The 26,363-nt window shown below is 41.4% G+C and overlaps 1 protein-coding gene across 5 annotated transcripts in view; it reads left to right on the forward strand.

Annotated features, from left to right (window-relative positions):
• Window positions 1-10,175, forward strand: part of ibtk (inhibitor of Bruton agammaglobulinemia tyrosine kinase) — a 93,368-nt gene extending 83,193 nt beyond the window's left edge. For all 5 annotated transcript variants that reach the window (XM_061821266.1, XM_061821263.1, XM_061821265.1 and 2 more), the window contains exons 28-29: window positions 5,479-5,611; window positions 9,267-10,175. In XM_061821266.1, the coding sequence (XP_061677250.1) occupies window positions 5,479-5,611; window positions 9,267-9,413 (280 nt within the window). In that variant the 3' untranslated portion in view covers window positions 9,414-10,175. The remainder of the gene's footprint in view (window positions 1-5,478; window positions 5,612-9,266) is intronic.
• The last annotated feature ends 16,188 nt before the right edge of the window (window positions 10,176-26,363 follow it).

A 26,363-nucleotide genomic window follows, 5' to 3' on the forward strand; every position in this document is an offset into this window, starting at 1 on the left:
TGCATCAAGATGTGTTTGACTTATTTTCAAATGCTGAGCCTTCATTATAAATGTCTACCCATGGTTTGAGGTTCTAAATTTGTTAGTGAGTACAACATCAAGTTTGACATTTGTGTCTGGTGTGTGTACACACGATTTAAGTGTAAATCCACGGGGGCACAGCTAGTGAATCAGCCCCAATATTGGTAAGTCAGCAACAGCAAAGAGACAAGTCGTTGCTCTTACTGGTATTGTCCATCCACGAGCACTTTGAAATTAAAAACATTTCTTTCAAAATAAATGCACCGCAATGATGAATTTAAATCTTCCCCAAAAATCTGGCAGTGCAAATTACCATATTTTCACAGCTATAAGGCACACTTAAATGTCTTGAATTTTCTCCAAAACGGACAGGGTGCATTATAATGCGGAACGCCTTATATGTGTGATCCGTTGTCCAAAATTTGTAACCGACCAGAAGCATTTCCTGCTGACACACTAGTTATATATAGGAAAAGTGGACCTGTCAGAGGACAGCATGTGGAAGTTACAGGAGAAAGTGTGGGCATGGAGAGGACACTAAAGGCACCCCCCCCCCCCCCACCCCCAGAAATTACATAATGCCAGTATGAGTTTTGTGCTAAACAACAGCTTTGGCTAAGGTCCACCAAAAATGGCACCAAAAGAGTTATGCTTACAAAGAACAAACAACTGCCATCAATAAACAAGCACAGCTAATGAACTCGGAGCTTGTTGTTATGCTGGGAGCCTACAAGGCAAGGTGGCCCAAATTGGAAGAATAACACGAGCAATGGATTAACAAAGAACAAACAATCGGCGTGAAAAAAAAAAAAAAACAAGGCAACTTCATTCAGCAGGGTTCGTACGCGGCCCTAAAAGTCCCTAAAAAAAACCCTTAATTTTCGAAGGTGCATTTAGGGGCTCCTAAAAGTCCTTAAAATCCACGAAAACCGGTCAAGCCCCTAAAAAGGCCTTAAATTTAAAAAAATCAAAGGGAGGACCTCTACCGCCAAAATTCTCCCTAAAAAAATAAATTAATCTTTTATTAAAAAAAAAAAAATAGCGATTCGTCTGGCATCCAAAACAGCCGGAAATTGTCAACGTGTTGACAACTAGTTGCCATCTTGTCAATATTCCATTGTTAGTTTCCGTGAGTAGGCAAGCTGAATTTTCTTGGAAACAAGATGTGGTAGCCCAAGTTGGAAGAACAGCACGTGCAATGGATTAATTGACAAAGAAGAAACAATCGCCATGAAAGAAAAACAACAAAGCAACTTCATTCGCCGGACATCGACGTGAACAGGGTAAGCAAAGTGAAGTTGCAAGTGGCGTGGGATATACCATATACACAGTGAGTTCGGTTGCACTTTATTAACATATTTAATAATGTTATAATGCTATACTATATACCAATGCTAGCTTGAAACATATGGTAGCATGCATGCACGCTATTTAAAAAGGCACCCAGAGGAAAACTTGAGTTCAGTTGTACTTTAATGAAGTATTAAACATTATAAGCAGTGAACTTTACTACTTAAGTACTTAGTACTCATTAATACTTAATTGAAGTATTTAAAGTGTGCATACATGCTACCGTATGGTTTCGGCTTGTATCTCTATACAGCTATACTGTATAGCTACAGAGTTAAATACTTAAATAAAGTACAACTGAACTCACGATTTATAATGTTAAATATGTCAGTCAAGTACGTACCACTGAACACTGTTTCTTATCTGGTACATTTTTAAATAGCATGCATGGGTGCTCCCTTATGCTTTAAGGTAATGTTGCTACAAAGCTATATCCTTGCGGTGCTAAACTTGTAAAGAAATAACATTTGAAGTGCATGTATTGTGTCAATTATTTTTTTGCTCATCGTTTTGTTCTCTGCTAGTTGTGCTATTCTGTATGCTGTAGTGTAAAGATTTTGGCTTGGTGTGTGCCTCACTGTCTTGGGAGCGCCACCCTGCCTGCGCCTAATAATACGGTGTGCCTTGTATGTGTGTTAAATACTGGAATTCCACTCTCATCTGAGATTGCACCTTTTAATATGGTGCGCCTTATAGCCGTGAAAATATGGTATGCTTTGCCTTAACTACACAAACAATAATGAATGTCTCTTTCATTCTCAAGTAATACCTCAACATGTTATATTGAGTTCAGTCCATTTTTTTACTAGGGTATTATAACACTAAAGAGAACGCATACTGATGTAGACTCCGGTGGAAGTGTGATGACCAGCTCAAAATGACCAGGTCAGCAAGGTTGACCTGACCTCAGACATTGAGTCAAGATGACTTAAAAACAACAGTCATTTAGACAAATACAGTACATAGAAGAGGACACACAGAGTCCGTAGGTAGGTATCTAGCATTTACGCAAGTCTGTGACCCTGTAAAGTGGAAATGTTAAGGACGTTTTTCCTTGGTTGCTGTTAGTCCGGAAAGTTGCATATCTGCTATCATACTTGTGCTGTACTTTTACCCTCCAGTGGATTTTCGAGGAGTCTTCCAGATGTTAAACAGCTGCATGAGTCGAGTGAAGTTGGTGATGTTAATAAGAATTGATAAGGGCAGCCCTCATATCACACTGTATACAGAAGAGGGAACAGCTATCACGTTGCTCTTGGTATTTAGTTGAAAAGTCAAGAAACAGCCACACTAGTCGTGTGCACTTTGCTGTCCTCTAGAACCTTCTTTGAGATGAGTTTCTGATCTCAGAAATCCCTCCCTGTCCCACAACAGACATGCACATTTTTATTTATTTATTTATTTATTTTTTAAGTCAGACTTGCTCAAGGAGTCTCCACATGCCTTTACCATAATTGCAAAGTGAGAGAGGAAAAAATGTCTGCATCTAAAATCAAACTGGGTAGTTCAGCTCAGGTTATCCATATAAAATCACAAGTTCTTCCTACAATTGCTAAGAGGTTCAGCATGATTTTGGCTTGGGAAAGTAAATTGATGATCGTACAGTGAAACGCTGCATATTCACATTTTGCTATTTGGGAAATTGTCCATTTACATATTTATTTTAGGGCAGGGAGCCTAGCCTAATCTGTTTTTGTGATCATCCATCCATTTTCTTTGCCACTTATCCTCACAAGGGTCATGTGAAGTGCTGGAGGCAATCCCAGTTGTCAATGGGTAGAAGGCCGGGTACACCCTGAACTGGTTGCCAACCAATCACAGGGCACATTGAGACAAACAGCTGCACTCACAATCACACCTAGGGGCAATTTAAGAGTGTCCATGTTTTTGGGATGTGGTAGGAAACCGAAGTGCCCAGAGAAACCCACGGAGGCATGGGGAAAACATGCAAACTCCACATAGACGGGACCGGGATTGAACCCGGGACCTCAGAACTGTGAGACCAACGCTTTCCAGCTGAGCTACTGTGCCGCCCTTTTCGTGATCATTGCAAAGCAATTTAAAGTGGGGGGGGGGGGATCCCTATAAACATTCTCAAATAGATATTGTAATGAAAAATACATATAACAGTATTCACTTCAATGTCTATACGGGGGGAAAAAAAGTGAGCGGGGAGCGCGTCATCCATGCACAAAGTTGCGCAATTGAGTGTCCCTCGACATCCAAGTGGTTGCCATATTAGTTGCGTCATCTGTCCTTGACGTCGTCGTCACTTCCGCCGTTGAAAACGCGCAGTGCCTGCTACTATGGAAGCCGAACAACAGAGATATTCGGATTTTTCCAACACCCCTTCTGACACGGAAGATCTTTTCGAAAAGGACAACACCACACAACCGAGTGAAGTTATCGGGGCAGTATTACAGTATTGTTTCGAGCCATCAGGGCAATATTACACTACTGTTTCGAGCCATATTCACATGATATACCATCACGGCCAAACCGCATCCCGTCCGATCCACTTCTGCGGCGGAGATGAGCCATTGCGGCTCATCGCAGCTGGCCGGTGTGGCTTATGACGGAGCCGAGCGGTGCTGCTTTGTGTTCACAGTTGAGCCGGCGCGCTTCATGCTCGCACGGACTGAGTAACGCATTCTCGGCTGGGTTATGCTATGTTGCAGGCTGAGTGAGACATTGTTGGCTGGGCGATGCGCACATCGACACATTTCATACGCGGATCTTTTGCTACGTTATGAGGGAGACAGATTACGTGGTCCGCCGCAAACAATTTTTTTTTTTTTTTAGTAGCTGTATACACACCTACCTGTTATTTGGAACCCACAAAGATCTCGTCCTCTGCACCCGTGCAATCCATTTTTCACAACAAACGGGGTCTCTTTCAAACTTATGAAGGGTAATTCCATTCTCCCGAGTGTTCAAGCAATGTCCAGCAATGCAATGAGCCGGCATTTTAACACGAAGGAACAACGAGCTACCTTCTCGGAGGTAAAACTAATGGAAACAAACGAGTCCACGATGGGGCGCCACTGTCCTTTATGTTACTTCCTGCTTCTCGACAACAAATTCATGAGAGGATTTTCATGGCGGGAGTTACTAAAAGCTGTATACGTCAAAATCATGTTTTGTGGTGGGGAAAAAAACACATGGGGCCATATTGGCTGTGGGTTTTTCATTAATAATATACCAAAAATCATCCGTTTGACGATCAATCTAGAGACATTTGTATAAAGACAGTATGTTGAAGTGAGTGGCGGAGTTTCTTTTTAGACATAAGTAGTGCTTTGTCACCATCTCGTGGCATCTTAAGGGGACTACAAACCTTTAGTCCAGGGGCATCAGTTATTAATTATTGCTCTTTGTTGCAATGCTGCAGGGATCTCAAACTCATTCATGTCGCAGGCCAGATTGCAGTTACGATTTCCTTCAGAATTCCGTTATGACTGTGAAACAATAAAATTGTTCAATCGCCGCATCATATTTACACATGAAATTTATGGACTAATTTTGGAAGTAGAAATAAACGGTAATTGACTTTTCAACTATTGTTCATATTTCATGACACAAAAATGCTTGCAATAGCTCAATGTTATTTACTGTATGTTCTTACAATTTGAAACTTTAGGACAGATTTTCACAAGAATCATTGAAGTTGACATTTGCCTTCACGGGATACATAAAACCATGTGGGTGAGTGAGTTTGTCAACTGTGGAATACTTTGTCTTAGAAGGGGGTCACTCTAATAACTTTGCTGTCAGAATTTGTGTTAGACATGGCATGTCAAGGAAATGGATAACAATGTAATAAAACAGACAATGGAACTGTCAACGTTCTGGTCTATGCAACAGTTTTTGGTTGTAGTGACTGAAATGCAGTGAGTTAAAAGGACTGTACCCTTGCCTCTATCCAAGTTTGAAACCATAATTAAAGCTCAACAAACCTGCCTTAAAACTGAGGTTCTAACAACGCAGATGGGGATCCAGACAATTGTGTATTTAAGCCCAGTGGAGAGGTAGCCATTCACACTGAAGCTCATCAGTAGTAATTCACATAACCTTTTGTCCTCCCACTGAGCCTGTCTCTCCCCTCAGGCCTTGGGTGATGGCAGCAGCAGGAAGCCCGCCCCTTCCCTCTTTGGTGACCTTTGCTTCCATCGTGGAGGAGGAGCGGCAGCAGGAAGCGGCGCTAATCCGCAGCCGAGAGAAACCGCTGGCGCTCATCCAGGTACGCAGCTTGTCTGTGTGTGGTACTGCTTTCTTTGACTGACACAGACACACACGTGGCATGATACACAGCACACATCATCTCCCTTTCCCTCTGTGGCAGACCATATTCTGAACATGGTTGGGAAAAAAAGTTCCTTAAGTTATTTTAGCCAGCCTTTTTTCATCACCTTCCTAAAACCTCTTTCCCCCAATGACTTTCTGGTTTTCATCATCAAAAATGTGAAGTGAACCCATTTATCACAGGGTGCATTTCAGATCCATTTATGATAGGTGATAGGTCAATATGTAACTTCAAACATGCTACTTAAACACACAGAGTAGTGAGCCATTTATTTTCCTATTCTGTGGGTACAATGAATATTCACACAGCAGATTATGATTATTATATTTCAGTGACTATACATCCTCTTTGTGGTATTCGTTGTGCGCCATCTCAGTGTTGCACATCATGTGGTACACTGAAGACACGAAACTTTAAATTTGGACTGGCCAACCCAGTTGCAGACAGCCCAATAAATCAAAGCAAAAAATATATAGATATATAAATCCTTATTGTATGTGTACAACAAACTGTGCGATGTGATGTACACAAAACAAACCATACACGAAATAAATGCATAAATAAATCCAGTCACAAATAACCACGTAAAATTTTCTTCTCTGATCAAATAACATTAGAATTCCATTCATTCAACTAACTCTTCACTGTAAATATATGAGCAGTGTGAGGGTGCTGAGATTAGACATCACAATCACTCATGCATTTTGGTTCATGTTTGGTACGAGCTGAGTTTGAAAGAAAACCAGCAACTGTAGTCCTCCGAAATCTTATCTTTCGTCTTTTGGTGTCTGAAACTCCTGAAGTTTGCAGATGACACCACTGTCATCAGCCTCATCAAAGACACCGACTAGTCTGCATATCGACAGGAAGTGGCGAGATTGGAGCGTTGGTGTTGTCAAGACAACCTGACGTTGAACACTCTGAAGACTGTAGAGATGATTGTGCACTTCAGGAGGCAACCCTCACCACAGCTGCCCTTGACGCTGTCCAACTTTCTTGTGGGAACTGTCGAGACCTTGAAGTTCTTGGGAATTACAGTCTCAAAGGACCTGAGGTGGGAGATGAACATCAACTCCATCCTCAACAAAGCCCAGCAAAGGATGTACTTCTTGCGGCTTCTGAGGAGCACAGCAGTTATCCAATTAGTACTGTGTACCTCCATCAGAGTCTGGTTTGGGGCCACCACCAAGAAGGTCAATCTCCGACTGCAACGGACAATCATAATGGCTGAACGGATTATCGGGACCACTCTACCACTATTTAGGACTTGCACGCAACACGAACTAGGTCCAGAGCAGGCAGGATTCTTTCGGATCCTCCACATCCTGGCCACCAACTCTTCCAGCTTCTTCCATTGGGAAAGCACTACAGATCAATGAAAGTCAAACGTAGCAGTCATTCGAACAGTTTTCTCCCTCTGGCAATTAAGTCATTGCATTCTTGATCACCCTTGTGCTTTGTCAGCCCACTCACATCCTGCTGGTCCAATCAGTATTAGTAATATACAGTGCCTTATGAAAGTATTCGGCCCCCTTTAACTTTTCAATTTTTCGCCACTTTTCAGGCTTCAAACATAAAGATATCAAATTTTCATTGGACACAATCAAGTGGAATGACATTTATTGGATATTTATACTTTAACGACTTAAAAAACTGAAAAGTGGGGCATGTCATATTATTCGGGCCCCTTTACTTTCAGTGCAGCAAACTCACTCCAGATGTTCAGGGAGGATCTCTGAATGATCCAATGTTGACTGATGATGAAAAATAGAATCCACCTATGTAATCAAGTCTCCATATCAATGTGCCTGCTCTGTGATAGTCTCAGGGTTCTGTTTAAAGTGCAGAGAGCATCATGAAGACCAAGGAACACACCAGGCAGGTCCGAGATACTGTTGTGGAGAAGTCTAAACTCGGATTTGGATACAAAAAGATTTCTCAAGCTTTAAATATCTCAAGGAGCACTGTGCAAGCAATCATATTGAAATGGAAAGAGTGTCAGACCAGTGCAAATCTACCGAGACCCGGCCATCCCTCTAAACTTTCACCTCGAACAAGGAGAGAGAGAGATGCAGCCAAGAGGCCCATTATCACTCTGGATGAACTGCAGAGAGCTACAGGTGAGGTGAGAGAGTCTGTCCATAGGAAAACAATCAGTCGTACACTGCCCAAATCTGGCCTTTATGGAAGAGTGGTAAGAAGAAAGCCATTTCTCAAAGATATCGATAAAAAGTCTCGTTTATAGTTTGCCACAAGCCACCTGGGAGACACACGAAACCTAGAAGAACGTGCTCTGGTCAGATGAAACAAAAATCAAACCTTTTGGCCACAATGCAAAACAATATGTTTGGTGTAAAAGCAACACAGCTCATCGCCCTGAACACACCATCCCCACTGTTAAACATGGTGGTGGCAGCCTCATGGTTTGGGCCTGCATTTCTTCAGCAGGGACAGGGAAGATGGTTAAAATTGATGGGAAGATGAATGGAGCCAAATACAGGACCATTCTGGAAGGAAACCTGTTGCAGTCTGCAAAAGACCTGAGACTGTGCCAAACAAATACGTGCATTCATCTGAGATGACACACTGTGGCGACCCCTAACGGGACAAGCCGAAAGAAAATTACTTACTTATAATGAATAGTCCGTATAAACGGTTCTTTGCTCTCGTTGCTATGTTTTTCTTTGTTCTGTATGTCATACCAGGGCAGCATCGACTGCTGAAGAAAAATACCTTGTTTTTACACACTTTGCTATTAAATCTAATTCTGATTCTGAGAATGGGTGAATTCTTCAGTCCTATTTAGTTATCACTCTTGCGTCACATCCACACCCGTACCATCAGAGACAGAGTGGCGGCACTAACTTTCACCATCCACTAAAAAACTGTGGCTGATTGTAAAAAAAAATTATGCCCTTTAAGGCAGAAAACAAGTGACAAGTTGGAACGTTATCCACTCATTTGCAGCAGTTGCTGCATGAAGGCAAAAAGCACTGACAATCCCCTCTGATGAATCCCACTGCCAAAAACTGTCCAGGACATGTCCACAGGATACACAGTGAAAACCAAACAAGGGTGGAAAAGTAAAAAAACAAAACAAAAACAGTGAGTGGAGCTCTCGAAACAGACTACCATCTCAAAGGTGCAATCCTTGAGGTCTGAAATGTGCACGGCATACTGCAAACCTGTATACATTTAAAACCCATCAATCCATTATCTAAGCCGCTTATCCTCACAAGGGTCGCAAGAGTACAAGAGCGTATCCCAGCTAACTTCAGGCAGAAGGCCATTGGGGGGGGGAAGGTAATCTGGGGTGGAACGATGAAATGTGATTTGCTTTCCTTTCCCTCTGTGGCAAAATATTTTCTGACTGTAGTTGGCTGGAAAAAAGATTTAAGTTATACTCATGCCAGCCTTTCATCAACTTCCTTTAGGTCTTTTTCTCTCTGATCGTCATGATGAAAAATGTATTATGTCAAGCTTTCAGTGTCAGCAGTTTTTCTTTTCACCCTCAGAGGAAGTGTGGTTCTTCTGCCACAAATTCCTTAAATGTGTCTGCTTTCCCTGACTTTCCTTTCTTCTCTCCACATAGATTGAAGAGCGAGCTATTCAAGACCTTCTGTTTCATTACAAGGCACATGACAACCCCGATGAGCTGATCTTGGTGGAGCGGGCCTCCTCGGGTCCGATGGCAGCTCCAATATGGAACAAACATTGCCACAATAGAGCTGTGAAGTGAGAGGATTGTTGGCTGTGTGCTAACTTTGTGGGCTCATAGTTTTGAAATATATGTTAATATCAGCACAGTGTTTCCTCAAATTGACTTGATTTTCTGCATTGTGTTGTTAATGTGTGTCACGGGGTGAATGATGTCCATATAAAGAAATGTACTCTCACTGAGGCGTTTGAGCGAGGACCATTTTTGTGAGTTGCTCACATGGCTTACGTTAACTCTTCCCATTGTTATGTGATGTTGCTAAAGAAACCAAATGGAGACGAGTGAGGCACAGTACAGTGTGTGCTTAATTACTCAAAGTTCTCCATGATCTTAAACGTTTGGATTACCAACTAGAAAATGGCAGTATATTAAAATCTTTCTACACTTGAGCTTTTCTAGATTATTCAGATGATTGTTTTGCTGTGAAGTTATGTCATTTGCAGTCACTGATGTAAAAGTGGAATTAATCAAATTTCTCTCGCTCTTCCAATTCATGGTTTGGTGTTCTAGTGACATAATACATATTAACAGGTTGGATTTTGCGGAGCTGACTTTGATGCCTTATGTTTGTAAGAAGGTGCTGTGGTCTTGTCATCAAATTTGATGAGCTTCAGCAGCTTCTACCTTTATTTTTCCGTCCTTATTTATGTTTGACATTTTCTCTTCAGCCAGTAGGTACTTCAGCTAAACCTTGTGATATTTTGTGTGATTGGGTTGTCTTTCTGTTATGGCGACTTAAAAATGAAAAATGGCATGCAATAAAGTATCTCACCTGTGCAATGACCCAGTCTAAATGTGAGCGTAATTATGAAGCAACAGGCTGAGCGAAAGCACAAATGTCTTTAATGTCCCTTATTATTTCTGAGCCTTTTCCTCTTTTTTTCTTTTTTCTTTGTACGGAATCTCTGCTGAACCAAAAAATGACACTCCTGACACGTCGACTGCCCTGCATGAGCCCTTGGCAATTTGCACATCTCCGCTTCCTAATTGACTGTGATGACCCTGATCCGAACACAGATAGCGGTAATTTGCCGGTTGTAATTGGGTGTAATTCTAGGTAAAACATCGCATTAGAAGTCGGGTAGAGACTGCTTGTGAGGGAAATATTAATTACACATTAGTGTGTATTTAGATGGAGTATTTTTTTTTTATCACAGTGCAACAAAGTTATGTGGACTCAGATTTGATGTAGTTAGTATCTCCCTCAAACTGTAGATGAAGAAAATATTTTGAGAAATAATGGACAGCCCTGTTTTTTTTAATTTCAAAAAGGGAAATGTTTTTAAAGGGATATTTGAGCTGTTAGTCTCCATATAGGAAACACCATGGTTCCCACACTCAACCCTGTATATTCTTATTTATTGACTGGTGGGCAGGTGGAAGGTGGGCAGCATTTAAAGGTAACTTGCCTTTTACTGTTTCAGGGTGTGCCGATTTATTGACGATGGTTGATATGGAGACAGTGGATGTAATTTGTAGGGAGATGGGGAAGGACAGACCCTGGCCTTCGTTCCAATTCAGCCAGATGGGAAAGTTGTGAGGGCCTCCTCCAAACTGTGAGGCTACTTCTATAATTTATGGACAAAAGGCGACGTTCCAGACACCCAATGCAAAAACTTGCGACCTGCAAAATAGTGCCAAGTCCACGCCCTAATAATGAGTGAACTCAACTTTCCCATTCATTCAATCGGACTAGATTCATGAAAGTTGAAAAGTATTCATGTTAATGTGAGACAATCCAGGATGCAATCAAAAGTGAATGGAAAGTTCTGGTAAACTCAAATCAGATGATCCATCTGATGCCAGGGTTTTAGAGAAGCTACAGGGCTGAACCTGCAGATTGCCTGGGTCAAGAAATCTGGGAGATTATGAAAGAAAAGCAGGCAGTAACATAATTAAAATAGTAATACTCTTTTGTGTGTGCGTGTGTGTTGGTGGCGGGGATTCATAGATGCAAATGTGTCACCCTTTAAAACTCAAAATAGGCCATTTGTTTGAATCATATAGATCTCATACGTTTTTCCTTTGGGTAGGGTGGGGGGGGCAGAGGAAGAAACTGCGACCAGACAAGCAACATTTTTTTGGGGGGCGGGGGGTGTTTTGCCCTTTTATTTGTAACCTTGTTGATCTCCTCCCCCCTTTATCATCTCAAATAACTTGAAACAAGTTATGCCATCAATACTGTATACCTTATATACAGTAAATTTACTTGAATACCTTATCATAATGACATATAGAAAAAGACAGCAATTCTGTATCCAAACAAGCTGCAGTTATTCCTGCCATTGTTGTGATGTCATACTCATTAATTCAAATGCTGACTTCTGGCTTAGTACCTTTTTGTTATATCAGTTGGGACGTTACAATTTGACAAGGGTTTTCAATCAGAACCTTAACTTGATAGAACACCTTTGGGATGAATTAGAGCAGAGACTGAGAGCCAGGCCTTCATCTCACCTCATCAGTGTGTGACCACAAATGCGCTTCTGGAACAATGGTTGAAAATTCCTATAAACACACTCCTAAGCCTTGTCGACAGCCTTCCCAGAAAAGTTGAAGCTCTTGTAGCTACAAAGGGGGGACCGATGTGATATTGAAGCATATGGATTACAATCAAAACCCTCTCTATTTCCAGAGTAAGTCAAAAACAATTTTGTCAATTTTACATCTTGATTTTTTTTCTGTGCATTTGACGTTTTCTGGATTTGAGCACACGCCATATTTCAGTCAGAAATCCATGCAAGTCTTTGTACTGTACACGAGGCCCAAAATGTATGAATTTGTGCTTGCACGAGTCAAATCACTTTTCCTTAATACATCCCAATCAACAGAATTGAGTGCACATGTTAGATTATCAAAATGCTCCTTGGCCACGCCCACATTTTACTATGAAAATCATATCTAAATGAACCCAGTACCTGAAATATCAATTGCTCCATGATCAGGAAAAAGAAAATGAGGAAGGTAATGAAGAAAAATATGTCTTCTGATTGTGAAATTGCTCACGGAATGTCTGCAAGAAAATCGACTTCGACACGATGTCCTCTGGGGTTAACAACAAGTGAAAGAGGAGTGGATGGGTCAGCATGTGTACGGCAGTAAATGGTGTGGGGTCGGAACAGCGCATGCACTAAACTAAAAAAGATGTGCTCAGACATGAAGGTGGATGTGAAGCGGGGGACAGCTGCCCACCGCTAAAGTTTGCCCAAAAGAGGCAGAAGAACTGGCATGGAGGAGCTCACGCTGTTTGAGGAGAGAATTTCTGCAATCAGGGCTGACACTCCTCTCTCAGGGGTGCTGGAACCACATGTGGTTGAATCTGATCACCCCAAAAGGTAAATACCCTGTATTTTCATAACTCCCAACAAATGTGTTCATACACAGTAACCTAGAATACTGGAGGGACTGAGGGTTGCAAGGATTTCTATGATAAAAGATGCTCTCCTAGATTAAAAAGTGTCAATATATATAAAAAAAATGACCATGAAACCCACAAGGAGCTAGGGGGGGGGCACTAAAACCGGAATGGTGTGCTCTCACATTCTGGTCCTCGTCGTCAGATTGGTTGCTCAATTCTGCAGTAGTTGTAAGTTATGAATGTTTTTTTTTTTTTTTTTTTTTTTTTAAGGGGGAGCAGAAAGAACAAGCATGACAGTAATCAATACAACTTGAGGTAAAAGTGCACATTAGCACCTTTGTGTTCTCTCAAGAAAGGAGCAGGTAGACTCTGGCAATGTTCGCAAGTGATAAAATCAATTTTTTTCACTATTTTATTGATGTGGGATAAAAGGAGACAAAGATAACATTCACGTTTTTAACTGTCTGATAGGGTAAAAGAATACTGCTGTAAAACGTTATGCTCTCTCTCTCTCAAAGTTTCAGGACCAATAACTAAAACAGTTTTATCTTGGTTGAGCTGAAGGACATTTTTAGCCATCCATGCCCTTAATTTCTCAAATACAGTTAAGGTGTATCAATATGAGTCTCGGCACAGCAATGAAGAAGAACTTTTGGCTTGTCCCTGTCGGGGTTGCCACAGCGTGTCGTCTCAGATGAAATGCACATTTATGTTTGGCACAATTTTTATGGCAGATGCCCTTCCTGACACAACCCTTCTCTGGGAGTGAAAGCCCCAGTGGGATACGAACCCACAACCCTGGTTTACCAAACCAGTGCTCTAACGACTGAGCTACAAGGCCTCTTAATACAATGGGACTTTCTTTTGGCTTGTCCCTATCGGGGTTGCCACAGCATGTCATCTCACATATTTGTTTGTCACAATTTTTTTTTTTTTTTTTTTTTTACAACGCCCTTCCTGACGCAATACTAAACCACAACCCCTGGTTTACCAAACCAATGCTCAACCACTGAGCTACAGGGGCTCCTCTCGGCACAGCAATGAAAATGTGAAAAAATGATGACCCCCCTCGAATTCATCAAACTGTCAATGCTAGAGAAAATAATTGTAAATATTTAAATGTTTTAGATCAATTTAAAGTTTGTTTCCATATTCTTTCTGCAGTTTCACATATTCTTTTTAGTTGTTTTGTTTCATTTGTTCACCATGTTTGGGTTGGGTTTGATAAATGTTTCTTGGGGTTTTAATGGCGCTACTTGTGCTGATTTAAGTTTCTACTTAAAACCATCCACCCATTCATCTATTATCTGAACCGCCTATCCTCACAAGGGTCACTGGAGTGCCAGAACCTATCCCGTCTTGTCTTCAGGCAGGAGGTGGGGTACACCCTAAGCTGGTTGCCAGCCAATCGCAAGGCTCATACAAACAAACAACCATTTGCAGTCACAATTACAATAACACTTAGAGGAAATGTAGAGTCTCCAATTAATGCATGTTTTTGGGATGTGGGGGGAAACCAGAGTGCAGTCACTTCAGAATTTAGATGGCAATACCTCAGTGTGTGTTCCGAAATGGCAGTGTTTGTAATAGAATAAAACACAAAAATGATCTGAGGTTGTCAAGTTGAAAAGAGAGGATTTGTGTATTGATGATCATGCTGAGTTCCAAAGTAAGACCTTTGTTATGGGTGGATTGAGAAATACTGTATGTTGGGTAAAATTCATGTCATTATGTTTAAATGTTATCTACAAATGGGTCTGATTATCAATATGCATGTTAAAATAATCTAAAATGATGACTTGGCTATGTTTGATATTTATAGTGGACAGATTTGTGAAAAATCTATAATACATTATGAACAGTGCTTGGGAGAAGACATCTGTCTACAGATACCATCAATCAGACACCACCCTCTCCATCATGTGCAAACCAAACAACTTTCTAAGGACATTAGGGACAAGATTGTAGACCTGCACAAGGCTGGAATAGACTACAACAACAACAAACATCTAACCTCTGTACTTACCAACAAAGGTTCTCCACCAAGTAACACGTCATGTCTTGATGGGTGGTCAGGTACGTATGGTATTTCCCTCAATGCATCCATCCATTTTCTACCACTTATCTTATCCAAGGTCAGGTTGTGGGGGCAGTAGCTTTAGCAGGGACGCCCAGACTTTCCTCTTCCCAGACACTTCATCCAGCTGTTCTCGAGCTATCCGGAGGTGCTACCAGGCCTGCTGCGAGACATACATTTCTAGGGTGTCCTGGGTCATCCCCGGGGTCTCCTCCTGGTGAAACGTCCCCAGCACACCTCACGAGTGATGTGTCCGGGGGGCATCCGAATCAGATGGTCAAGCCAGCTCATCTGGCTCCTCTTAATGTGGATGAGCAGTGACTCCACTCCAAGCTCCTCCCAGATGACTGAGCTTCTCCTCAGCCTCTTTGGGAAGGTCTATTCAGGGGTGCGAGAGAGGAAGGTCCGTCGGCAAGTTGAATCTCAGATTCAGGAGGAACAGGGTGGTTTTGATCTTGGCTGTGGAACAGTGGATCAGCTCTACAACCTCGGCAGAGTCCTCGAGGGGGCATTGGGGTTCTCTCAACAAGTCTACATGTCTTTTATGGACTTGGAGAAGGCATTCGACCGTGGTCCTCGGGGATTCCTGTGGGGTATACTTCGGGACTATGGAGTACCAAATCGGCTGATACGAGCTTTTTGGTCCCTCTACGACCAGTGTCAGAGTTTTGTCTGCATTGCCGGCAGTAAATTGAACTCGTTTGCATTGAGGTTTTGACTCCCTATGTTACCAATACTGTTCATGGTTTTATGGAAAGAATATCTAAGTGCAACTGAGGCATGGTGGGGATTCGGTTTGGTGGCCTCAGTATTGAATTTTTGCTTTTTTCAGATGATGTAGTACTGTTGTCTTCACCAAGCTGTGATCTCCAACTCTCACTGGTGCGATTCGCGGCTAAGTGTGAAGTGATTGGGATGAGAATCAGCTCCTCTAAATCTGAGACTGTCCCTAGGTGAAGGAGTTCAAGTATCTTGGCGTCTAGCTCACGAGTGAGGGAAGAATGGAACAATAGTTCTACAGGCAGATCAGTAACGCGTCTCCAGTAATGCGGACCTTGTATCGCTCAGTTGTGGTGAAGAATGAGCTAAGATGAAAGTCAAAGCTCTCTATTTACCAGTCACTGTTATTTTATGTGCTTTTTGAGAATTTCTTTTTTATATTTTGTCTCTCCTTGTGAAAACACACCTAACATTAAAATTATGGACTGTTTATGTTTATAATCTCAAGAAATCAATGAGATATCAAATAGATATTTCCTCCACTATACATTTCAAACCCAAACCACTTTCAGCATGGCCCAGAGGATTAACCAGCATCTCTTCAAAGGGTCCTTTTGCTTCGTTCAGTGTGTGAGAAGAGGCGTAAGTTATGGGAGGACAATTTGTGGCTACTTCACCATAAAAAACACACACCAAAAATAAGTCAATGTCAACAGACTTGCCGAGAGTCCTTTCCGAATCCTTTCCAAAGTGCGTGACTGTGGAGCAGAGAAGGGTGAAATATACAGTATCTTTTGTGATACCAGTAAAACAATCCAATTTCAAGTTAAAACAAAAACACAAATTCCAAAATGGCTTAAATTTGAAGTCTAATTTGTGCATCAGTGTTAGTTAGTTACAATAAGAGGGGAACCGTACAAGGTTTTAGAATCAGAGGTGCGTCTATAATAATATTCATTTCCAGCACAGTTAGTTGAAGGTGAAGTACACAGCAGATTCCAAACTGAAGTACCAAATTTACAACATGTCGATAAAATATAGTAGTCCCTAAAGTGCCTGGACAGAATGTAACTCCTTCGCTGCCAATGGAGCTGCTGGCTGAGAGCTAGCAAAAGCTTTTTAATAATGCAGATGAAGTGAGATGGGCCTCCCTATGTTCTTTGTGAAATACGATCCTCTTTGTAACCCTTTGCTTTAATCAGCAAGAAAAACATGAAACCAAACACACCACACGCCGTCTCTCTGGGATCAAACAACTATAATAACAGATCCTCTTTGTGAATTGATTACTGCTGCTGCTTCTCTCCAGAGACCCTCACACAGGCCCACTCCACATTTTCTTGACAGGAGTGATTCTGCAGACAACTTTTCAACGGCTGTGTCTGAAGCATTTTGATTGAAAACCCGGAAGGAAATGACATTATGCTCAGTCGTGCATCTGGTACACAAACACAGTTAAAAATGTTGTCTGCAACACACGGAAAACAAATGTAAAACTCACATGAATCTTCTGCAATTCCAGTTATCTGACGAGACCAAATGAGTGGGTTTTTTTTTTTTTTTTTTGGAGCCATGCAGTCAATTATGTTTTCTAATGGAGTTGTCACCTTTGGAGGGGGCCAAAACACTACCGCCTTGTGTCTGTCTTTGATCAAATATTAGAGTAAAATTTAGATTTGTCTTACTGCTCAGTACATTAGGTGAAAAAAATGCAACAGTAGATAAACTTTAGACAAAACAAAGTAACCCATCACACCTAATATTTTAGCTTTGACTCATGTAAACAATTACCTTAATGCCACCTGAAATATTAAACATAAAGAAAACTAATTTCGTGAGGTGAAACAGCACAACTATTCCTGTGACCCTTGTGAGGATAAGTGCCTCGGAAAATTATAGATGGAAGTTGTTCTTACATTCAATTTAACCAGAAACATTTTACTTCCAGGAAACCATTCTTGAATATTGGTAAAAACTTTATTTTTCAAGTTGTCTCATTTAAAAATTTCAAGTCATCATATTTGATGTATTTTCTCTACCGCTTGTCCTCGTTACCACCATTAGAGTCACATTCACACTTGGAGCAGATCGTGTGAATCAACGGCGTAACACATATGAAATGCATCCCTTTTCCGTACCACTTATCCTCACAAAGGTCGTGCGAGTGGTGGTGTCTATCCCAGATGACTCTTTCCAAGAGGCAGGGTGTCCCCCAAACTGGTCACCAGCCAATTCGCACTCAGATTCACACCTACGGGCAATTTAGATTCTTTCAATAAGTTCATGTTTTTGGGATTTGGGAGGAAACCAGAGCGCCCGGAGAAAATTCAGAGGCACAAGGCGAACAGGCAATCTACACATAGATGAGAATGGATTTGAACCCAGGTCCTCAGAACTGTGAGGCAATGTGCTAAACAGTTGACCACTGTCCCACCCCATAGAATGAAATAAGCTATTAGAATGAATTCAGTTTATCTTGAACAGGTTGTTAAATTTGCCAATCCACAACAAAAAGTGTCATTGATTTAACAATATTTTTTGCGTTTGTGGTGTTTCACTTGGCAGTCCTGTGGAAACTACGCCCCATTAGACTTAGAGGTGTTCCCAACCTTAATTAGCTGCATCCGTTCATTCATTTTTATAGACTATTTCTTGTGCTTGTTGGAGTTGCTGTGAGCATGCAGGGCAATATTCTCCCATTTGAGTCCTTTTTCACGCACTTAGCCTTGCACATCTTTCATTTATTCTCCCGTCCTGACCTCTTACACACCCACTGCACATCACATGGGAAGGAGTTGCCAGTTCACTATGAAATATAGTGTGAACAACAACACAAGGAGTGAGGGGGACAGCTGTTTACTGGCCATTTAGCCATCTGAGCTGCACAGTCTGGTTTTGGATTCATGGAGCAATTTTTATAAACTACTTCCAAAGTACAGCACCAGCAAGTCAGCAAGTCCACCAAGTAAATATTGTTTCCTTGATGAGTCAAAAACATTAAGGATAAGAAAGCTCTGTAACGCCTGATATTAATTTAATTTGTAGCATGGCGTGAAAAAGTATGTCCCTTTTCAAACTGCATTTTGCATAGTTTCACCACTCTTGTATTTTAAGATTATTATCCATCCATCCATCCATCCATCCATTTTTATACCCCTTATGCTCACAAGGGTCGCGGGAGTGCTGGACCCAACCCAGCTGTCAACAAGCACGAGGCAGGGTACACTGAACTGGGGTGAACTGGTTGCAAGGCACATAGAGACAGAGAACAGTCGCACACACAGTCACACCTATGGGGAATTTAGAGTGTAAAAATTATCAAACACATTTAAATATAAGAAAAAGATAACCTAAGTGAAATTAAACTGTTTTTTTTAAAGGCCATTTCATTTATTAATGGAGAGTGGGGGGGGGGGACTGTGATGTCAGCTGTGCAGTTTATGAAACCAGCTCACAGTCTGGAGTCCATATGAAGTTGAAAGCTTTCACTTTTCACTGTAAATATTATTTAAGATCATTATTGTGTATCCTTCAGTGAGTTCTATGACTTCAATATGTAGTCCATCCATCCATTATCTGAGCCGCTTATCCTCACAAGGGTCATGGGAGTACTGGAGGCTATCCCAGCTTTCTTTGGGCAAGAGGCAGGGTACACGCTGAACTGGTTGCCACCCACTCACAGGGCACATGGAGTCAGACAACAGTCACACTCACAATCAAATCTATGGGCAATCTAAAGTGTCCAATGAATGCGTGTTTTTGGGACGTGCCCAAAGAAAACCCACACGGGCTGTGGGGCCAAGATTTTAACCCTGGTCCTCAGAACTGTGAGGCAGATGCTCTTACCTTGCTGTGGCATGACCGATTTTGCTGAATTCAAATAAATTAAAATATCTCCACAGAGATCTTAAACGATAATTACCAATTGTAGAAAATCGTTGATTTCATTTGTTGCTGCTGAGGATGACACAACAAGTTATTAGGTTAAGGGCACCATGTCTTTTGCAAACAGGTCCAGGTAACTTTACAATATTTTTTTCAAGTTTCACGTTTTCATTTTGTTGTCATTGCACATAAACACAAGATAAGCTTAATAAATGATATCACCATTAAAAAAATGCATCTGTCTCATAGTTCTGAAGTCCACGCTTGTGTGGACTTTGTTTGTGGGTTTTCTCCTGGTGCTCTGGTTTCCCCCCACATCCCAAAAACATGCATGGTAGTTTTATTTAAGAGATTGCCTGTGAGTGTCAATATGACTGTGAATTCTTGTTTATTTATGTGTGCCCTGCGATTGGCTGACTTCAGCAAAGAAAACATTTCAATTGTTTAACAGCAAATGAAAATCCTTATGTAATATACATTCTGTACATTCCAAGGAAAAGATGTGTTTTTATTGTAAAACCGGAACAAGATGTTCTCAGTGAGCTTTGACTCTGCTGCAGAGAAGAGATTGTGGGAGCTCAAAAAAAGAGTACCACTAACTGAGTAATTTATGGAATTAAGAAAACAAAACCATACCTTACCAGTGGTCAGAGGTGCTGGAAAGCCTGGCTCAAGTATCTGATGGAGGTCAGGATCCAAATAAGAACCAGAAGAACCAGCAAAAACTGGTGGTTGTCTTGATTGACATGATATCGTGGATCGTACAACCTTGCCATATCACTTTGACACCAGCCACTGCAAGAAGCCGACATGCATTGATTTTATTTTATGACTAGTGTCATCAATGGTATTGGCAACTTGGGGCGGGGGGCGGACATACAGTAGATGTCTGTGTAGCATCATGGCATGCCAAACACTTCCAGGGGGTGGCAGTCATTATAGTCTGGAGGGACCAAATTTTGTCAAGCATTTGAAAATAATTCCCATGCTTCTTTGGATCTTGTGATCCATTCACAGTGGGTTTGTGTGCTTTTGTCAATTGCATTCCAAAAACATAAAAATGTGATATAGATGTCACCATTTTTATTTTTATTGAGTTTTTTTAATTACTTCTGTACTGTAAATGATGATACAGTGATGCCACACTATCTGACAGCTGCAACCCAAAATTATAAATTTTGACCACAGTATTATGAGCTCTGTGACGTATGATATTTGAGAATAATTGTGTCTAGATGAAAGTATGAGTGTCAGAAGGGCGTTGATGTTGGGTGTGTGTAAATGACATTTTTATTTCCACACGTAATTGATTAATGCAGGCGCAGAAGCTTGACAACAGCTCATTCGATATTGTGTCAAACTTATAAATTCAGATAAAACCTAGTTTAGATGCTAGATACACACAAATACTATTAATATTGACGTCTGTATTCTTCTATTTTGCTGCTGAACTCTTCAAACATTGCGCCCTGGGTGACATAATTCCTTTGAAATATTTCACTGGGCTCCAACATTGGATGTACCGTGTTCATCAAAATGTGTTCTATCTGTATGATACATGATGTTTTTGTTTTAGAAGACATTTCACCGTTGAATTTGTTCCTGTTCCATGAAATCAAGGCATCAAGTCATGCATCCGCCTACACATGCGAAAGACATTGACTAAGTTACTCTCTGTAGGTTGTAGCTGATTAATAGTTTCATGTACATTTCCAGATGGGGAATGCAATTTCAAAGTTTGGTGATTTCTGTCTAATGTATGCGAAGAAAGTAGGATTTAAAAAAAAAGAGGTACAGTAATTTGACCCCAAAAAAATAAAGCAAACTTTGAATAGTATGAAGATAGCTGGGATGGGTTCCAGCATGCCTGTGACCATCGTTAGGATAAGTGATACAGAAAATGAATGGATGCCTCTATTGAAGATTTAAAAGTTTACACAAATTGTCTCAGCCTGAATTGGTCATTCGTCACCACAAGTGCCAAGAGACAGAGACTACACACAGTAGCGTACTATGGCTACCTGTTCATCTAAGACTGACATTAATGTTGTGTCTAAATAAAGGAAAAGAGACAACTGTACTTAAATTGTGATTCAATTCAAATGTATTACAAAAGATGAATGAAGGTTGTACCTAAATAAATGTGTGAAAAGAAAACATTGTAAAAGATTAAATGTACATCCATTTTCTGGACAGTTTACCCTCACTAGGGCCTCTCCCAGGATTCTTGAGGTCTGAATTGGTCAGCAGCCAGCAGAATGCATTGGAACAACCATTCGCACTTACATTCACACCAACAGGGTCATTTAGGGTCTTCAATCAACCTACCGCACATGTTTCTGCGATGTGGAAGAAAACCGTATTACGTGGAGGACACTCATCTAGGCACAGAGAGAACATGGAAACCTCACACAGGGGAGTCTGGGATTTGAGCCCTGGTTCTCAGAACATTGAGGTGGATGAGCTAAGCAGTTGTCCATCATGCTGGCAGATTAAAATTGTAATCTCGTATTTATTATATTTCACTGTTAAATACAACTGAAAAGTCTTAAAATGTATTGGACAGAATTTGAAAAAAAAATTTCAAGCCACTGTAACTATGCACTCTTTGAGATTTTTACATACTGATTCTTTGACATACCACGCTTTGAGAACTACTGCTATAGAAGGCAGTTGATGGCAGGCACATTCACATATACAGTGAAGAAAATAAGTACTTGAACACTTGAGAAAACCAATGTTAATATTTGGTACAGTACCCTTTGTTTGCAGTTACAGAGGTCAAACGTTTCCTGTAGTTGTTCACCAGGTTTGCACACACTGCAGGAGGGATTTTGGCCCACTCCTCCACACAGATCTTCTCTAGATCAGACAGATTTCTGGCCTGTTGCTGAGAAACACGCCGTTTCAGCTCCCTCCAAAGATTTCCTATTGGGTTTAGGTCTGAAGACTGGCTAGGCCACGCCAGAACCTTGATATGCTTCTTACAGAGCCACTCCTTGGTTTTCCTGGCTCTGCGCTTCGGGTCATTGTCTTGTTGAAAGACCCAGCAAGACCCATCTTCAATGCTCTGACTGAGGGAAAGAGGTTGTTCACCAAAATCTCACAATACGTGGCCGCAGTGACCCTCTCCTTAATAGAGTGCAGTCGTCCTCTCCCATGTGCAGAAAAACACCCCCAAAGCATGATCCTACCACCCCCATGCGTCACAGTAGGGAATGTGTTCTTGGGATGGAACTAATCATTCATCTTCCTCCAAACACGGTTAGTGGAATTATGACGAAAAAGTTCCATTTTGGTCTCACCTGACTACAAAACTTTTTTCCATGACTCCTCTGTATCATCCAAATGGTCTTTAGTAAATTTAGGATGGGCCTTGACATGTGCTGGTTTAAGCAGGGGAACCTTCCGTGCCATGCATGATTTCAAACAATGACGTCTCAGTGTGTTACCAACAGTCACTTTGGAAACGGTGGCCCCAGCTCTTTTCAGGTGATTGGCCAAGTCCTGTCGTGTAGTCCTGGGCTGATACCTCACGTTTCTAAGGCTCATTGAAACCCCACGAGGTCATATCTTACATGGGGCTCCACTCCGATTTAGATTTACTGTCATGTTGAGCTTCTTCCATTTTCTAATGATTGCTCCAGCAGTGGACCTTTTTTCATCAAGCTGCTTGGCAATTTCTCCGTAGCCCTTTCCAGCCATGTGGAGTTGTACAATTTTGTCTCTGGTGTCTTTGGACAGTTCTTTGGTCTTGGCCAAGTTAAAAGTTTGAGTCTTACTGATTATATGGGGTGAACAGGTGTCTTTATGCAGCTAACGACCTCACACAGGTGCATCTGATTCAGGATAATACATGGATGGAGTGGAGGTGGACTTTTAAAGGCGTTCTAACAGGTCTTTGAGGGTTCAGAATTCTAGCTGGTAGGTGTTCAAATACTTATTTGCAGCTGCATCACACAAATAAATCGTTAAAAAAATCATATATTGTACTTTCTGGATTTTTCTTTTGAGATTATCTCTCTCACAGTGGACATGCCCCTCCGATGAAAATTTCAGACCCCTCCATGATTTCTCAGCGGCCATATAGCAGGGTGTTCAAATACTTATTTTCTTCACTGTACGTAGTCACTAGGTAGTAGTGGTCCTGCACCTCCCCTTTTGCCCTCAACCAAAGAGTGCCTTTTGTTGTGCAGCTGATTTTTTTTTCCATCATTAATTTTACCCAAAATATTTTGAAATCTGTTGGCCATTGATTTGAGTCCTGAGGAGAATTGTACATATGCGCCCACATTGCCCCTAGGACCCCCTCCTTCTCCTCATTTGAGGAGAGGTGTATTGACCTTTTATACCCACTGTTGCCTCCCTTTACCTCCTTTATCATTAGGTGTAATCCATCCGTCAATCCATTTTCTTGGCGTCTTATCCACACAAGGGTTGCGCGGAGTGCTGGAGCCTATCCCAGCTGTCAACGGGCAGGAGGGTACACCCTGACATGTTTGCCAGCCAATCGCAAGGCACATCGAGACAAACAGCCGCTCTCACAATCACACCTAGGGGCAATTTAGAGTTTCCAATTAATGTTGTATGTTTTTGGGATGTGGGCGGAAACTGGAGTGCCCAGAGGAAACCCATGCAGGCAGGGGGAGAACATGCAAAATTCACACAGGTAGCTCTGGGATTGAATCCGGCACCTCAGAACTGTGAGGCCAATGCTTTCCAGCTGATCCACCGTGCTGCCAATAGTTGCAATATTAACTGTAAGTATTTTAATAACAGAAATAAATACATACATTACATTCATTCATTCATTTTCAGTACCGCTTATCCTTCCTGTGCTTGTGAACATGCTGGAGCTGATCCCATCCATCTTTGGATGGGATGCAAGGTACACCCTGGACTGCTCGACAGCCAATCGGAGGGCACATCATTTGCACTCACATTCCCACTTATGGGCAATTTGGAGTCTTCACTTAACCTACCATACTTGTTTTGGGGATGTGGGAGGAAACTGAGAAAACTCATAACCAGGTGTGACTGGATTAAAACCCAGGTCCTCAGAACTGTGAGGCAGACGTGGTAACAAGTCACCCAGTGTGCTACCAGAAATAAATAACTTAAATACAAACTTGTGTTTTTCTTATTTGTATGAATACTTTTGGTGATGGCTGTCCCTTTTTGTTTGGCTTTAGCACCTGCCCCCCAAAATGCCTGTGCATGTGCCTGCTGGTTCACACTGATGTCATCTATCAGACATGGGACTCATGCATTGAGACATAAAAGCATCCAAGTTAGACTTTTTAATAAAATACCGCTCCATACAGAAAGGATACAGAAAGCCAAGGATTGAACCTGATACGCTACTTTGAATTCAGTACAATTCACAAAGAACATAGCAGGATGATGTTAGTGTTGCCCTATGAGGAGAGTAACACAGGAGCCATTGTTTGGGCACATTGAAGTTAAGCAAATGGGATAATCAGGCTTTGGAGAGCTGAGTGGCTATCGATGACGCAAAGCTACACGCTGCCAAATAGAGTTACCCAGCCGTGACGGAGATGGTTCATGACCCGTACGCAGATTTGAGTCTTGACTATCTATCTATCTATCTATCTATCTATCTATCTATCTATCTATCTATCTATCTATCTATCTATCTATCTATCTATCTATCTATCTATCTATCTATCTATCTATCTATCTATCTATCTATCTATCTATCTATCTATCTATCTATCTATCTATCTATCTATCTATCTATCTATCTATCTATCTATCTATCTATCTATCTATATCTATCTATCTATCTATCTATCTATCTATCTCCGGATAATTTAATTGCTTGACAGTTACTTTCAAGTACTGTACTGTATCTGTATAGCTTTGAGTGACAGGACAAAATACAGCCTATAGGAGGCGATATGGCAACATTTGTTGTTCAATGCATTGTGATGTATGTATGTCTGTATTTATATATTTGATGTTTATTTCCCTTTACAAACATATTTGTCCAAATATTTTCGTTAATCTTGAAGTGATCTCAAGAGTATCCGAAAAGGCATACAGTATACTGATTTGTGAAGTTAAACTGTTTGAATAGCTCATGTGTTGAATCGTTTCAATAGTTCCCTTTTTTTCCCAATAGATGCATTGTTAGATGGTTTATGATTTTATTCCAATGACAACGTTTGTGATGCGCGTCAGCCAGGTTTTTTGCATTTGGTCTCCTTCGCAGGGAACAGCAGCACGTGAAGTGGGCAGGTAACTGTTAACCTCCCCAGCAGTGGAATTATAGAAGACCGCACGCGCACGTGTTGCTCTTTGAGGAGAGTATTTTGTTGAAAGTGTGTGTGTGTGTGTGTGGGGGGGGGGGGGGATATTCGAAATGAGTATAAAGGCGCCCCCAAGACTCTCCTTGTGACGGGGGTGATTGTGAGAGGGAGGACTCTTCCAAAGTATGAACCGAAGAGCCGGTTGTCCATGCAAATTCATCAAATGATAGGCGTGCCTTGGCGCGATGGAGCCGCAAAAGCAAAGCACCTCCTGGATCATTCAGCACCTTCAAAGACTGGGATGCGCTCGTGTCCAGCAGCACTGGACGGAACCTTTGTGAAGCGCTAAATTAGGCTTCACTTTGTAATTCCTCCTCAGTGCAATCGTGAGGTCCCCAGCTTTGGCTCTCTGGGATTTGTAAACTCACTACTTGCCTAAAATTTGCTATTGTCTATTTGTAAAGGGTGTGTGCGGCTTTTTTGTGTGTTGTTGTTGTTTTTTTTTAAACCTTTGTTGAAATGCAGAGGTTAGATTTACATGACGTTGAAGTTACTCCACGAAACCGAATCAGTGCGTAAATACGCATTCGCTCCAATTTTTTGCTTTTTTTTTTTTTTTTTTTACCAAATAAATAACTTGATAACAATCCTGCATCGAC

The sequence above is a fragment of the Syngnathoides biaculeatus genome, chromosome 5 (genome assembly GCF_019802595.1).
Source record: "Syngnathoides biaculeatus isolate LvHL_M chromosome 5, ASM1980259v1, whole genome shotgun sequence".
Classification (NCBI taxonomy): domain Eukaryota; kingdom Metazoa; phylum Chordata; class Actinopteri; order Syngnathiformes; family Syngnathidae; genus Syngnathoides; species Syngnathoides biaculeatus.